The sequence below is a fragment of the Pan troglodytes genome, chromosome 1, assembly GCF_028858775.2.
Source record: "Pan troglodytes isolate AG18354 chromosome 1, NHGRI_mPanTro3-v2.0_pri, whole genome shotgun sequence".
Lineage (NCBI taxonomy): Eukaryota > Metazoa > Chordata > Mammalia > Primates > Hominidae > Pan > Pan troglodytes.
This window is the reverse complement of record NC_072398.2, coordinates 166,235,214-166,251,261: the sequence shown is the minus strand read 5'-3', so window position 1 is coordinate 166,251,261 and position 16,048 is coordinate 166,235,214. Positions and strand designations below refer to the sequence as shown.

General features: G+C 40.9%; 1 protein-coding gene across 7 annotated transcripts in view; it reads left to right on the top strand.

Annotated features, from left to right (window-relative positions):
- Window positions 1–2,738: 2,738 nt before the first annotated feature.
- RAVER2 (ribonucleoprotein, PTB binding 2) overlaps window positions 2,739–16,048 on the top strand; it is a 90,882-nt gene continuing 77,572 nt past the window's right edge. For 3 of the 7 annotated variants that reach the window (XR_682955.5, XR_010153688.1, XR_008547821.2), the window contains exon 1: window positions 2,739–3,553. Coding sequence is in view for 3 of the 7 variants with exons in the window: in XM_009459807.4 (XP_009458082.1) it covers window positions 3,305–3,553 (249 nt within the window). In the remaining 4 variants the exon portion in view is untranslated. The remainder of the gene's footprint in view (window positions 3,554–16,048) is intronic. The other 4 variants (XR_010153689.1, XM_009459807.4, XM_009459821.5 and 1 more) reach the window with 2 other exon arrangements.

Genomic DNA, 16,048 nt, shown 5'->3' with positions numbered 1-16,048 from the left:
AACATAGCAATATTGCACAAGGAGTGGGATCAATTCAAAGTAGCCACTTAATAAAATTGGCTTAATAACTTGATAACATTGTAATCATGTCCCCATTGGGGCCAAAACTGGAATTACATTATCATAACTCCCAAAACATAATCAACACCTGATTCATTCACCAGACTTAACCTCAAATAACATTTAATTATTTCCAAAAATTAAACCCATCTCTAAGAGGTGAGTATTTGCTACCACAGAAACTATGCAGAATAATTTGCCATAGATTATAAAGTCAATTCCAAAAAAGCACTTTGGGGCTGGGCGTGGTGGCTCACGCCTGTAATCCCAGCACTTTGGGAGGCCGAGGCGAGCGGATCATGAGGTCAGGAGATCAAGACCATCCTTGCTAACATGGTGAAACCCCGTCTCTACTAAAAATACAAAAAATTAGCTGGGCGTGGTGGCACACGCCTGTAGTCCCAGCTACTCTGGAGGGTAAGGCAGGAGAATCGCTTGAACCTGGGAGGCGGAGGTTGCAGTGAGCCAAGATCACGCCACTGCACTCCAGCCTGGGCAAGAGAGCAAGATTCCATCACAAAAGAAAAAAAAAAAGCACTTTGGAGAATGTTTTGAGCAAAAGCAATCACTGAAGTTATATTCAGACCACTATCCGTTTACATATTTATTATATTTAATTATAATCATTGCATAATTTTCTCTCAGTGAGACTTAGCCCCTATTGTACAGGAGCATTATTTTACTATTTCTGTCTTCTTATTGCCTTTATATATTATCTAGCACATAAGGGACATTTAATAAATGTTTGTCAAGGAGGTGGTACTCATTTGGATAAATACATGTTCTGAAACATAATGAATGACTCAAGGTTACAGCCTACGCTAAGGCTATTCATGCTTCTTCACTTCAAAGAATGTACTTTTCAAAGTCTCTCAGCTCTACAAAATAGGGCCTTATTGGAGTTTAAAATGTATACCTTTTAAAATCAAAGGAATACAATTTAAAAGCAAAATGATACATTCATTTAATACTAGAATATCATGGATGCAAGCAGAGAAATAAGTGCTCTTATACAATGCTTGTGATAGGGAAAACTGAGGTAAGTTTGTAAATACATACCAAAAATCCTTAAATGTGCTTACTCTAGATGCAGAAATTTTGCTTCTAGTTCTTCACTCTGTGGAAGAGTAATGATCTTCAAATATGTATAGAGGGTTAAACTCAGTGCTGTTTACAATAGATAAAAATAATAGGAAATACTAATACTAGGAAATAAGTGAATTTTCTAATTCAACAGAATAATATGCAGCCATAAAAACCATGGTATTCAAATACATTGGCATAGAAAGGGATTCAGCAGACATACTGTAAAAAGCAGAAAACAGAGCTGTAAACTACAGAATATCATCCAAAAACATTGTTATGCAGTAATAGTCACGTAATAAAATTAATATTTTAAAAGTGAATAGTTCAGTGACTATTTAGTACATTCATATTATTGGGCTACTGCCCCCTCTGTCTAGTTCCAGAACTAGATTTTCATCATTCCATAAGGATGTTTGCACCCATTACCTTCTCCTCCAGCCCTTGGTAAACACCAATCTGTGTTCCGCTCTATGAATCTACCTATTCTGATATTTTATACGCATGGAATCATACAATATGTGACCTTTTGTCTCTGGCTTCTTTCATTTAATGCTTTGGAGCTTCGTCCACCTTGTAGGGGTCCTTAATTCCTTTTTATGGCTAAAAATATTTCTTAGCATATATATATCCCACGTTTTGCTTATCTCTTCATCAATAAATGGACATTTGGGTTGTTTCTACCCTTTGGTTACCAGGAATAGTGGTGGTATAAAAGGGTGTATTGCCGAATATCATTTTAATGACACAAGTATTAGCAGCCATTATTTTTGGGTGGACGGATTACAGGTGAATTATTTTATGTTATTTAGAACACTGGGCTTTGGAATCAATCAGAACAGATCCCATTTCCTCACGTGTAAAGTGAGGAAAACAAAACCTACATAACTGAATGATCATGAAGAGTAAATGAATATGTATATGTAAAGCATTTAGAAATGCGTGGTTGGGGGGAGCACATGGTAAGGACTGAATTTGTAGTATTTTTAAAAAATCTTTAAAACATTTTGTTTTTCTTTTAATTAGTGTTAAAATCTTTTTTTTTTTTTTTTTTTTGCTAGTGTACTTGCATGCTACACAATTAAGATGCATGGTCCCCTTCGCTGATGGTCACTTGGGCTAGTGCCAAAGGCTGCTGGATTGTTTGATCTGATGACATCCGTTTGACTAAGTATAGTTCTACACTGTAACTCTCCCTCCAAGTTTCAATTAAAATAATGTTCCAAGCAGCGTATTCTCCAGCCCCTCTGCCACAGCTCCTTTTCCATTCTAGTCTTTGTTTCAGCATCACTTCCCATGTTGCAGACCCAACTACCCAGGTTTTACATTTTAGGAACTGCATGACAGGGACAGAGGGACAGGTGAAGGGCACAGGCTTTCTCATACACAGCTAGCAAAATACATTACGATCAGGTTTTACCAAATACATAAAATTTCTCCCACAATGTCCCTCTTTTGACTCCCCAGAAAATCTCATTGTAAACTCAAACTTTGCCAAATACGCTCTTCTTGAACCAAGAGAAGAGTTACCATCGGGAGCCAGCCGGGCTGCAGGAGGCGCCCTCCTGCCACCCCTCCAGCCCCATCTCGGGTGTGGGAAGCCCGAGTTCGCGCCCGCAGCCCCCGGGCCGCCCCAGCGCGGGAGTTTCGAGGGGAGCCGGAGGAGAGCTGCGGCGTCACATGGGGGGCCACCCGGGGACAGGCGCCTGGGGCTGAGTCTCCCGGCGAAGCCACCGCGAAGGGGCCGCATCCCCCAGAGAACGACCCTGGGCGTTCGCGAAGGCCTCGCAGAGAGGGGGAGCCCGCCTGCGCGTCCGCGCCCTCACAGGTGGCCGGGTGGCGGCGCCCAGCCCCGCCTGCGGACCCACGAGAGGCGGGCGGGGGCGCGCCTGTGCGCCGGGGCCGGGGGCCGGCGGGGGAGGTTCCCGCGAGGTGGTTCTCGGGCTCCTCCTCGGCGCCTCAGATTTCCTCTCCCCGCCAGCGGGCTGCTGGCTGCGGCGCCGCCTCTCTCTACTCCCTCCTCCCGCCGCCCCCCTTCCCCGCGGTTGGGCCCACTCTGCGGCCTCTGCCCGCCTCGCCCTCGCCCGGGCCTCCTCCCGCTTTCTCTCTCCGCTTCCCCTGGAGCCTCCGAGGAGTCCGCAGCCGCTGGGCGCCCGGGAAGATGGCGGCGGCGGCGGGAGACGGCGGCGGCGAGGGGGGCGCGGGCCTGGGCAGCGCGGCGGGGCTGGGGCCGGGGCCGGGGCTGCGCGGGCAGGGCCCCTCAGCCGAAGCGCACGAGGGCGCCCCGGACCCGATGCCCGCCGCGCTGCACCCTGAGGAGGTCGCCGCGCGACTGCAGCGGATGCAGCGGGAGCTGAGCAACCGCAGGAAAATCCTGGTGAAAAACCTGCCCCAGGACAGCAACTGCCAGGTACTGGGACGGTGATAGGGGCGACGCGTCCCGGGGGGCGGCGGGGCGGCGCTCCGTGTCCAGGCTGGGATCGGGGGCGCCTCAGAGCGGTCCTGGGGAGGGGGTCGGCGCCGAGTGGTGAGAGCGGCCCCTCGGTTTGACTGAGTTCTTGGGGTTTCTAGCCTGCAGACGCCCTGCCAGGGAGGGGGGCAGATTGGGAAACTGAGGCTCTGAGAGGCGAAGCGGCTTCTCCAAGGTCACGGGAATCAGGGGCTGCTGCCTCCAAGTTCGGCCCGGTCTTTCCTTCCCCTACGGCCGTAGAGGAGTAGGAGGTGAAGGAGAGTGGAGGTGAGTTGTGGAGCACACATTTTGCGGGGGGGAGCGGGGGTAGAGGGGGCCGAAGCTTCGGGAGCACCTTGGCAAGGGCGAGGGCTCCAGCGTATAGTCCCCGGTGCTCGGGAGTGCCACAGGGGGCAGGGGCACGAGAGAGCTGGGAGTGAGTTTCGCTGCTGTTGCAGAAGCACTTGCCCAAGTTTCTATGAAACAACTCTGTCTCCTCAGTTTGCTAAGGCCCCAGAATAGAGTTATTGCTGCGCTCCTTGGAGCCTTGCAGCCGCCTCCTGCTACGCCAAGTACAGTACTGGAGGGTTTGTTCTCAGTGACTTGGATGAGGTTTAAAGATAGCTACTCTGTGTATTTAATCCAGATTAACTGTTGCTTTTAAGATTAGAAACTCTGCATCTATTTAACTTTTTTTTTTTTCCTGATTTCAAAAGCTGCATGCTCATTGTAGGAGAGCTAGGAAAGACAGAGAAGCACAAAGGGGACACAGGAATTACCCATATTTCTGATACCTGAAGATAACCATTGTTATCCTGGGATGTTGTTCTTTTCTCTTTTCCTATGCATATATATTTTTGTTTTATCAAAAGCTTGAAATCATTTCTTTGATTCTTCAGGATTTCTTAGCTGTCTGGATGTTCACACATGTTTCACATATAACCCGAATTTATATACTGCTCCGAGTGTGGTGGGTTGTCCTGGTAGTTGCGGATTTGTAGTTCCTCCTGTAACCAGATGCATGAAATTGCAAGAGGGCTGGCTATTGACAACTGCATGGCAGTTCTTCCATGTGACTTATAAAATAATGAGACCAATGCCCCATTACTATGTAATGAGACCTTACATAGCCATTCACAATAAATATGAACATATAACCTTATAACCCGTAGGCATGAGGGGCTATTTTGTTTCAAAATGCAATGTCTGTCAGTATTGTTTATCTCATCTGTCTTTCACCTCTTTCCATTCCACCATGGTCCACTTCCCATCTGTCAGGTAATGTTTTGTGATACTACCTGTTAAGGACACCTGCAATGGACTGATTTCTTGGAAGCAGCCTCCCCTGCCCATACAAATAGAGGACTGTAAGAGAGCTTAGGAAGGAGGAGGCTTGGAAGAAGCAGATGGCATTTTTAAAAAAAAAACAAATTTAAAAAATAGCAGCTCTTTGTATAGACAGTCTAGGAGAAGAGAAATAGAGAAGTATCTCAATGTCTTTGTAGGATGTCAGCTGTTTTTATTATCACAATTCCTTGCATTAATTCTAAATATATTTAGACCCCAAATTGAGGACGTTCTGTCTATTCTTGCTTTGCTGTTGGTATCTTTCTCATTTCCCTTCGCAATAGACATGAAAAATATATCAAAGGGTCTAATAAAAGGAGCAGTTTTAATTAGTGATAGAAGCTTTCTGAGAATTACACTGGGATTTGTATTTTTGAGATTTCATCTACTTTTTCTTAAACTAATATTTTCATATGTTCTGCGTGAATTTTTTTGTGTTTTTTGTTTTAACAATTTCCCTTATGTCTGCTTTTTCTTAGTGACTATATTTTACTGTCAACCTACTGATGAAAGTTTCACTTTATTTTATTTTGTGTCTTTTTGCTAGTAAGGCCTACATAAAATCACCTGTGCTAAAACTACATATTTACCCTTATGAAATGGTTAATATGGCTTTTGTTCAATTATTAAGTAATCAGATATTTTTGAAATACTAAGTTATTGTTCTTTTCCAGAAGAGACTGTGTTTATTCATTCATTTCTTTCTTTTCTTTTTTTTTTTTTTTCTGAAACAGAGTCTCACTCTGTCATCCAGGCTGGAGTGCAGTGGCGCGACCTCAGCTCACTGCAACCTCTGCCTCCTAGGTCCAAGTGATTCTCCCTGCCTCAGCCTCCCAAGTAGCTGGGATTACGTGAGCCTGCCACCACGCCTGGCTAATTTTTGTATTTTTTAGTAGAGATGTGGTTTTGCCATGTTGACCAGGCCGGTCTTGAACTCCTGACCTCAGATGATCCCGCCCGCCTCGGCCTCCCAAAGTGCTGAGATTACAGGTGTGAGCCACTGTGCCTGGCCTCATTTCTTTATTTTAGAATATCACTTTAAGGATCAAAGACATTCATAACTAGTTCTCAAACTGTATTTATGTCTCTAGAAAATACTGATTAATAACTTACTAGTAAAAACCCAATAATTTTTTCTTAACATTTGAAATATATGAGTGTTTTCTTTATTAAATGTAGTTTTCATAAATCTCAAATTTTGTTTTATTTTTGGTATAGCAGATTTATAATAGCATCCCACAACTTTATAGTTCCTATAATTAAAAGGCATACTGAAAGTATTTTTAACTGGAAGCTTTTAGAGGTATGTTTATCAAATACCTTATAGAAGTACTGGTTCTAAAAAAAGTGAACACCTTTATATTAAGTTCTCAAAAGCTTTCTCACTGAATAATTACTGTGCATTCAGTCAAGCCCTGTCTGGTCTGCCTAAGCTTTCTGGAATCTTCCTGGCCCTCTTTGTTTTCACAGCCTCAGCTCTGGTTCAAGTCGTTTTCATCTCTTGTTCACTGTTAACAACTTTTTGGTTTGTCACCTACCTTCATTACTGTCCTGTTTCTTACATTTTAGCTCCTTCTGCATGCTACTTCCCTTGAGGGATACTCCTGAAGCACAAATCTGATCACGTCATTCTCCTGCTCATAAAAAATCAGCCTTTGGCTGCACGTCCTCTCAAACTTTTCCTCAAATTGTCCTTAACAGTAAAGAACAGTGAATCTGAATTAGACTATTGCAAGACTGAAATTGCTTTGAAGTTTTGTGTTCTGTCTGAAAATTTTAATTTTATGTTCTATTAGTAACATTGGATTTAACACAAAAACAGCATTTAACTCCCAATTTTTTTTCATAAACTTGACACTTATGGAAAATGTACTGTATTTAACTTTTGATTCTCTGTATTTCTGAATTACCATGGAGTACACAGATATGAGTTTGAAAAGCATGAAATGATAGGACAGCAGTCTAAGATTCTTAGGCTTTTTGTGTGTTGGCCCCTGCCTACATTTCCAGTCTCATTCCTTTTTAGTTTTTATTTATTGTTTTGAGACAGGGACTTGCTCTGTCACCTGGACTGGAGTGCGGTGGAACGATCACTGCTCACTGCAGCCTTGACCTTCCAGGCTGAAGCGATTCTCTCACCTCAGCCTCTCAAGTAGCTGGGACTACAGGCATATGCCACCATGCCAGGCTAATTTTTTTTTTTTAATTTTTTGTAGAGACATGGTATCTCTATGTTGCCTAGGCTGGTCTTGACCTCCTGGACTCAAGCAGTCCTCCTGCATTTGCCTCCCAAAGTGCTGGGACCACAGGTGTGAGCCACTGCACCCAGCCATCAGTCTCATTTCTGATTAGTCCCGCATTGGATTCTGTTCATTTCTGATTAGTCTTGCATTGGATTTTTTGTTTGTTTGTTTGTTTTTTGAGACGGATTCTCGCTCTGTTGCCCAGGCTGCAGTGCAGTGGTGTGACCTCGGCTCACTGCAACCTCCACCTCCTGGGTTCAAGCGACTGTTCTGCCTCAGCCTCCCGAGTAGCTGGGATTACAGGCATGTGCCACCACGCTCGGCTAATTTTTGTGTTTTTAGTAGAGACGGGGTTTCACCATGTTGGCCAGGCTGGTCTCGAATGCCTGACCTCAGGTGATCTGCCCGCCTCGGCCTCCCAAAGTGCTGGGATTACAGGCGTGAGCCACCGTGCCCGGCCAGTCCTGCATTGGATTCTATTCCACCTTTATCAAACTACCTAGATCTCCAAGTACCTCATGCCACTGTGAAATGAATATTTATAGTTATATCTTTGTTAGTGTTTTGGAATGTATTTATAGTGAGTACTTTATAGTGAATAATATTTATAATTATTTTTAATGAATAATTTATAGTCAGTAGTAATGTTGCGAATGCTGGTTCCTATTCATAGCCATTGTATATGTGTGTGTCTGGTCTTTTGCAACTGAATTTAGAATTTTGATTGGTTAAGGTAATGTTTTAATATTTTTTCTAATATATGTGTTATTGTATTTCTATAAATTGTATTACGGTTAACCTGGTTCTGTTTCAATAGTGTTGTCATTGGGGTTTCAAAATGGAGAAAACAGGGGCATTTGCTTCTTAGATTGTTTGTGTTCACTTAGGTTTTTTTTCTTACAGGTCTTATGTGTGTGCATGTGTTTTGTTTTTGTCATCTTGTTTACCCTAAAATCTTGAAGAGAGTCTCTTGTGAAATTAGAAGACAATGTGAAGTGCTTAGGGCCAACATTCAGGATCAGTAATAGAGGAAACAAAACATTCTATTGTCACTTTGGATATTATAAACTTACATTTCAAAGTACTCTAATATGATAGTTAATTTGAGAAGCTTGATGGTTAATTTACAGAGACCCGTTTGAAACCATAATATTACCAAGTAAGCACTTTTTAGAATCACAAACAACCAAATGTAAGAAACTCTAGTTAATCTTTTTTCGTAATTAAATTTTTTTCTGCTCTTTCTTTTTCTTTTCTTTCTTTTTTTTTTTTTAAGAGACAGAGCAAGATTTCTCTGTCTCCCAGGCTGGAGTGCATGGTGTGATCATAGCTCACTGCAGCCTTAACTCCTGGGCTCAAGTGATCTTTCCATCTCAGCCATCTGAGAAGTTGGGACCATAGGCATGCACCACTGTGTCCAGCTAATATTTTTTAATTTTTTGTAGAGACACGGTCTCTATGTTGCCCAGGCTGGTCATAATCTTATTTATAAAAGCTACGTATTCCTGTTTATACATCAGTATAAAAAAAAGAGAATTATCTTACATATCTTATGTCCTTTAACTGTGGGATTTAAAAATGTACTTTGTTTTCTCTAACAATATATTTGGTAATTATTGCCTCTTTTTAAAATAGGGCTATTATTCTCTACTTTTTTCCTGACAATATTGGGGTGTTTTCTCTTTTTGAAATTATCCTTTCTTTAAAATCAAAATGCCATTGCTTACCTCCAAAAGTTACTTTTCTTAGCGTATGCTGTGCAAAAATTATCTATTAAATTTTCTTTTCTAATGCAATTAAACAGAATTGAATTATGGGTTCTACTTCTTTTTCATGTGTTTTGTTATCCTATTCTCAATGTAACAAGAACACTGAAAGCTGCTAGGGAAATGTACTTCTAGATTTCTAGGACACCACTGTCTCCTTAAGTTTCTAGTTTTGGAAGAAATTCTTGAAAAGTGTTTCAGAAATGCAGTTCTCTGCTATGAAAACACATTCAAGAAGAGGAGGAATACTTTGTGGTTAGCATCAAAATGCTGTGTTAACAGCCATTCCAAAGAAATCTCATGTAATCTATAGCCCATTTCCCAGTTAATGACTGGGTTATGCTTAGAAATTCTTTTTTGAACTTGTGACATGTTTTCACATAGAAAGAATATAGTAGATGGTATTTAGTTTTCAGGTTAGCATTTTAGCCTCTATTTAAGTTATGATTGTTTATTAAGTGTAAGATTACACCAAGTAGTACGACAACATCTAACAAAGCTCCAGCTTTGTACAGGAGCAGAAACTCTCCCAGCTTCAAATCATCAGTAGGTACTCCTGCATCTTATGGCAAAAGCTCAGGAAGAAGGGAATTTAAGGAAATTGCTCCTTGAATTAACAAGACTCAGATCAGGGAAGCATTAAATGAAGTCAACTCTGATCAAAGGCTGTTACTGCAAAAGGGGTTCCTGTTACTAACTACCTGAGTTTTGTCTCTTGATTCTTCTATTTGCACTTATTCTTTCCTTATGGACAAAAAGTTTTTGTTTTTCATTTTTAGATACGGGATGTTGCTGTGTTGCCCAGGCTGGAGTGCAGTGGCTATTCACATATTCACAGGCATAATCATAGTGCACTGCACTGTGGCCTCAAGCTCCTGGCCTTAGATCCTGTGCTACCAAGCCCAGCCTTGATTTTTTTAAAATCTTTACTTTATTTTGTAAATTTATTTTTAATTTTTAATTTAATTTTTTTAAAAAAGCTTTATGCTTAACTTTCCTTGCTCAGCTAAAACAGGCAAACCAAGGAATATTAAAATGTAAATAAAATTATTTATATATTTTTAAATCCTAAAATTGCTTATCATGTGTCTCAGCTGTTTGTATTTTGTTTGCCTAATTACACAATTGCCTGTCTCTAAGGAGATAGTATGAACTGAGAGGGGTAATAAGTGAGAAGTCGGAAGATCAGATCACCTAGAACATTTGGCTATACAGTACTGTATATTTTTTGGCTGATGATTATGGGCAGGATAGCCCTTGGTGGTTGTGCTGAATAGCTTCCATTTGCTCTTCCAGATCTATTCTCGACCCTTCTCACCCACTCCTTATCCAGGGAGGCTAACCTGTACTGTGGATTGCACCAACAAGGCTCTCTCTTATCCTCTGTTTTATGGTTGCACTTGGCCAGAGCCACTAGTGGGGGATCAGAGGGTTGAGGAGAGGAGCATTTATTCACCCAGCATTTATTCACAGGTGACTGTGGGTTGGCTGCTTCCTCTTTAAAAGTCGGTTTCTATCCAGTGGCTCCCTCCATACCACCCAGCTCTCCTGGTTATCATAACCATTCTTCTTGTCTCCTTGGGTCCAGGAGGAGTACAGGAATGTTGCTAGCCTAGGATTTCTTCAAATCTTTGTAGATAGTCTCTTTTAAAAGTTCTCCCCAGTTAGTTTCTGAGTGTGCCTTCTGTTACTTGCTGGGGCCCTGATTCTGTTGCCTACTCAGTTGCCTTTCTTCCTCTTGCCTGTCCTAATTACACCCAGATTTCCCCTTGAAGACCTACCTCTTTTTTAGCAACTGTATGATTTGGGTGGATTTCATCTCTATCCCCATCTGTAGGGGTGACATAAACCAAAGAACACAGTTCTTCCCTTTTTCGAGAGGGATTGGTTAAAGACGGGCAATAACCTGGACCAAAGCCCATCAATACATGATAGCCCCTTGGTCATAGTGATTATTTCAGCCTGGCTTAGCAGAGAAACTTAGGACTTGTGTTTGGTTGTTAAAGTAAGTGAATCTCTTTCTCTCCGCTGGATATGAATGCAGAGACATATGGCTCTGGCTGCAGCTGACAGTCATTAAGGGAGCAGACATGCAATGGAGGACTGACCTTGGAGGGGAAATGTAGAGAAGCTGAGCTGGAGCCCTGATCGAACTATATCTGAAGCTTAACCTGCCTCTGGACTTCATATATATGCAAGCCACTAAATCCCTTTTATTGTTTCACTTATTTCAAGTTGGATCTTTTGTTGCTACCAACCAATAGTATCCCAGATTAACAGGTTGGAGTATAGTGGCACAATCATGCCTCACTGCACCCTCGACCTTCCTCGCTCAAGCAATCCTTCTACCTCAGTCTCCTGAGTATCTGGGACCACAGATGCATATAACCATGCTGGCTAATATTTTGAATTTTTTTCTAGAGAGGGGATTTTGCCATGTTGCTCAGGCTGGTCTCAAACTCCTAGGCTCCACCAATCTGCCCTGCTTGGCCTCCCAAACTGTTGGGATTATAGGTGTAAGCCACCATGTCTGGCTTTTTTTAAAAAAAATATTTTTGTTTCAAAGAAATCCCCACAAATAAGGTATCCTATTCCATCTTCAGACAGCTTTCTTTGTTATAAAGGTCTTATTTATGTGTAATATATACAATGTATTCGCTTGAAGTCTTGATCCAACGTCTACCCTCTGGCAATGTATAGAATTCTTTTTTTTTTTTTTTTTTGAAACGGAGTCTCACTCTGTTGCCCAGGCTGGAGTGATCTCGGCTCACTGCAACTGTAACCTCCGCCTCCCAGTTTCAAGTGATTCTCATGCCTCAGCCTCCCGAGTAGCTGGGATTACAGGCACCCGCCACCACACCTGGCTAATTTTTGTATTTTTAGTAGAGACAGGGTTTCACCATGTTGGTCAGGCTGGTCTCAAACTCCTGACCTTGTGATCTGCCCACCTCGGCCTCCCAAAGTGCTGGGATTACAGGCGTGAGCCACCGCGCCCGGCCTCTCATTTTTAACTTATAACTTAAATTCCTTCAAATGACTAGTTTTTAGGACATGATTCCAAGTTTCCTCGCCATCTCATTTATTTTTCTCTGAATACACATCATTACCACTTTGTCATTGTATCTTTTAAAATATGGTACCCAAAATTGAGTATGGTAGTCTAGTTGAGATCTCCCTGTAATCCCCAGCCAGAACAAATTTCTCTTTCCTCTGGATGTCTATAATAATAATAACCTTTGTTTTTTTGGGGCCTACCATTGCCAGGCACCATACTTAGAGTTGTTTAATATTATATTTAATCCTCATTTTAAGACTATAAAATTGGAATTTCTTATTCCCATTTGATTGCTAGAGAAACAAAGATGCAAAATTAATGTCAAACAATTTGCCCAAGATCATTCAACTAATTGGTGGTAGAGTGGAGAACCAATTCTGTTTGATTCCAAAGCTCATATCCTTATCTCCCATTGTATTATAATTCCTCTCTGTGCAGCTATATTGTTAGTGTTTCAAAGGGCAAGGATCATGTAGTGTTTACCTTTGTATCCTCAAGCTGTAACCTAGAAACTGACACATTGTTTGAAGAGAAATGTAAAAGAAGCGGACTACCCACCTACCTTGTTCTAAAATGCTATATTTCCATTGAGACGTCTGACCCCCGGCACACTCTCAGGATTGATTCGTTAATAAATTTTGCAATGTACCACTCTGTTAGCTTTTTTGGCAGGGAACTCTCTCCATTCACTTATAATTATTCAATCAGTCAACTGCTTATGGCTTAAGAGTCTGTTGAAAGCTGTAAACCCTCCAAGAAAGTGCTAATATAAGCACACAAAATTTGCATATTATTTCAAGGGGGTATGGATCTCTTATAGCTTATCCCTGATTTCATTAGGGGATTGTAGACCCTAGGTTGAAAAGTGCTGTTGCAGGTCAACAAAATTTTAGTCATGTCTTTGGGACTTTACCTGAGTAGGGACCATTTGGGCAGATCCAAAGCTGTTGCTTCAGGAGAGTTTTCATCAGAAACTTCTGTAGGCCACGTTTATGCATGAGGGTTTGGGTAGTGATCCTTTATCTGGGCAAGAATATAAATCAGGCTCAATAATTTTCTTTTTAAACAAATCAACCATGCGACTTCATGTTTGATGCAAAAGCTTATTGCTCTCTAGTCACTCAGCAGCCCACAACTGACATTTTAGGTTCTGTGCCTGGCCCAGAGTGGATGCTCAACAAAGTAAATTTTTAAAGAGGTTTTCAAGAAGTTACAATGTAATATTTCCTCCTTAACATTTATTAAAAGTCAAACATTGATACAAAGAATGTTTTTCTTTAAAACAAATCAAGAATATTATCCATTCTGTTTAATGTCTTCACAATAAGTATTTCCTGATTTCTTAGTAAGAAAATAAGTTTCTCTTTTGTTAGATTTTAGGGGTGCAACTCATTGTGAGCCCCTAAACTTGTCTTCTAGGTATTTGGTGCTTAATTTTGTGTTTATTTACTACTGTTATCTTTAGGTTTGTAAACTTATTTCCCACTTCCCTATGTTAAGGCATTTTCTTTGTGTGTTTGAGACTTACTGTTTAACTTTTATTTCCATATGAATGCCAAAAATAGCATTAGATTCATTGAAATTTGTTTGACTCTGTATTTGTACATGCTTTCATTGTCTCTCTTCCTGCTACTCTCTCCTGCCCCTACCGTACCCCACCCTATCTGCTCTACCCTTGGACAATTGGTTTTTATATCTTTCCTCAACCCACTGCAGTGATTATCTGCTCTTAGTTCCTGGCTTGCCTTTATTTCCTGGACTTTGGATATTCTATTACCCTACCAGTTTAACTACTTGCTTTCGATTCCAAAGTAATCTCCATTTCTCTGACTTTATGCTTCATAGTTTTTTTTTGTTTTTTTTTTTTTTGTAGCCAGAACTAGAGTAGAAAGTGATGGCAATAAGCAAGAACGTGTGAATCTGGGAAGTTTTACACTTTGAAATAATTTCAGACTTACAGAAATGTTTTAAGTATAGCGTAAAGCATGTTTTCCCCCTGAACTGTTGGAGAGTGCTGACCCAATGCCCAACCACCCTGAATACTTTATTATGTATGTCCTACAAACTAGGACAACTTCCAACATAACTACAATGCTACCCTCAAAGTCACACTACTGCCTCCCAGTCCTCAGATGCATTTAAGTTTTGGCAGTTGTCCCATCAATGTCCTTTACAGCGAAAGAATTCAGTTCAGATCATATATTGCACTTAGTTTTTGTAGAATGTCTTTCAATTTTGGTTCGTATGGTGTTCCTTCATGATTAGAGTCAAGTTTTATGTCTTTAGCAGGAACATCACAAGGTGGTACATGTTTTACATTTGTCCTATTGTTGATAAAGTTCACTTTGATCACTTTGATTCCCTTTGATTAAAGTGGTGTCTGCCAGGCATCTCCATGTAAAGTTTTCTGCTTGTAATCTATAAGGATTTTGAGGGGAAATTCTTTGAGACTGTTTAAATATCCTATTCCCCTTCAAGCATTCAGTTTATTCATTTATTTATGGCAATATAGGCTCATGGTTTCCTATTTAGTTCAATGGGTTATGCTCCATTCCTACTACCATTACTTATTTCGATGCTTTGTTTTAGATTTGGAGAGTGGGAGCTTCAAATTGGCCCCTGTGTCTTCTTATTGAATAAGCTTTTTATTTTGGGGTGATTTTAGATTAGCAGAAAAAGTTGCAAAGATAACACATAGAGTTCCCATGTATCCCTTACCCAGTTTCCCCTGATGTTACATCTTATACAACCAATGTACATCAGTCAAAACTTAGAAATCAACACTGGCATATTATTTTAACTAAATTACAGACTCTATTTTAGATTTCATTAGTTTTTTCACTTATGTTCCATGATTCAGTCTGAGATACATAATTGCATTTAGTTATCCTATCTCCTTAGTCTCCATTCTGTTACAGTTTCTCAGTCTTTTCTTGTTGTCTATGACCCTGATGGTTTTGTTTGGGTATCTTCGAGAATGTCTCTTAATTTGGGTTTGTAGGAGGTTTTTCCTCAAGATAAGATTGGGGTTATAGGTTTTGGGGAAGAATACCACAGAGGTGAAGTAGCTTCTGATGACATCATATCAGGGGGTACATGACATTAACATGACTTACCACTGGTGATGTTAACCTTGATCATTTGCTTAAGGGGATGTCTGCTAAGTCACTCCTCTGTAAAGATACTATTTTTCCCATTCACTATTCTTTGGAAATAATACATTAATTCCAGCATACACTTAAGGGAAGGGTCCTATGTCCTTTTGACATGTCCCCAGCATTCACTGAGTATGTCCTTTGTTTTCAACACAACAGGACATTGCAGCTTATTTTGTAGTTTCTGTGCTCCAGCCCTAGAATCAGCCATTTCATGAAGGTGCCTATTTTAGACTGAATGTTTGTGTCTGTCTCCAAATTGATATGTTGAAGCCCCAACCCCCAGTGTTACTATATTTGGAGATGGGGCCACTAAGGAAGTAATTAAGATGAAATGAGGTCATAAGGGTGGGTTCCTGATCTGATAGGATTAGTGTCCTTATAAGAAGAGATAGCAGAGAACTTGGTCTCTCCACTCATACACCAAGGCAAGGCCATGTGAGGACATAGTGAGAACGTGGCTGCCTGCAAGCCAGCCAGAAATTGAATCAGCTGGAACCTTGACTTGGACTTCTGGCTTCCAGAAATGTGAGAAAATAAATTTCTGTTGTTTAAGCCACTCAGTCTGTGGTAGTGTGTTAGGGTAGCCTGAGCTGACTATTACAGTGCTTAGTTTCTTTTAGGGGGAAAATACTACCTAGAAACCAAGATCTGGAAACTAGCTATACTCATTGCCATTGGGTGTCAGTGCTCTCAGGTCCTCTTAGTAGACAAAGCTAGAGAATATATAAATGTGTGTATATGCACACACACAAACACTTATATTTCTATTGAAAGTAATGTGTTCATACCAATACATTAAATTTTAATCATTCCAGTTTTCTCCCATTCTGTATTTGTGACTCTTTCATCTGAAGTGAAAAGTTTGGTGTTCATTATCCTTATTTTAT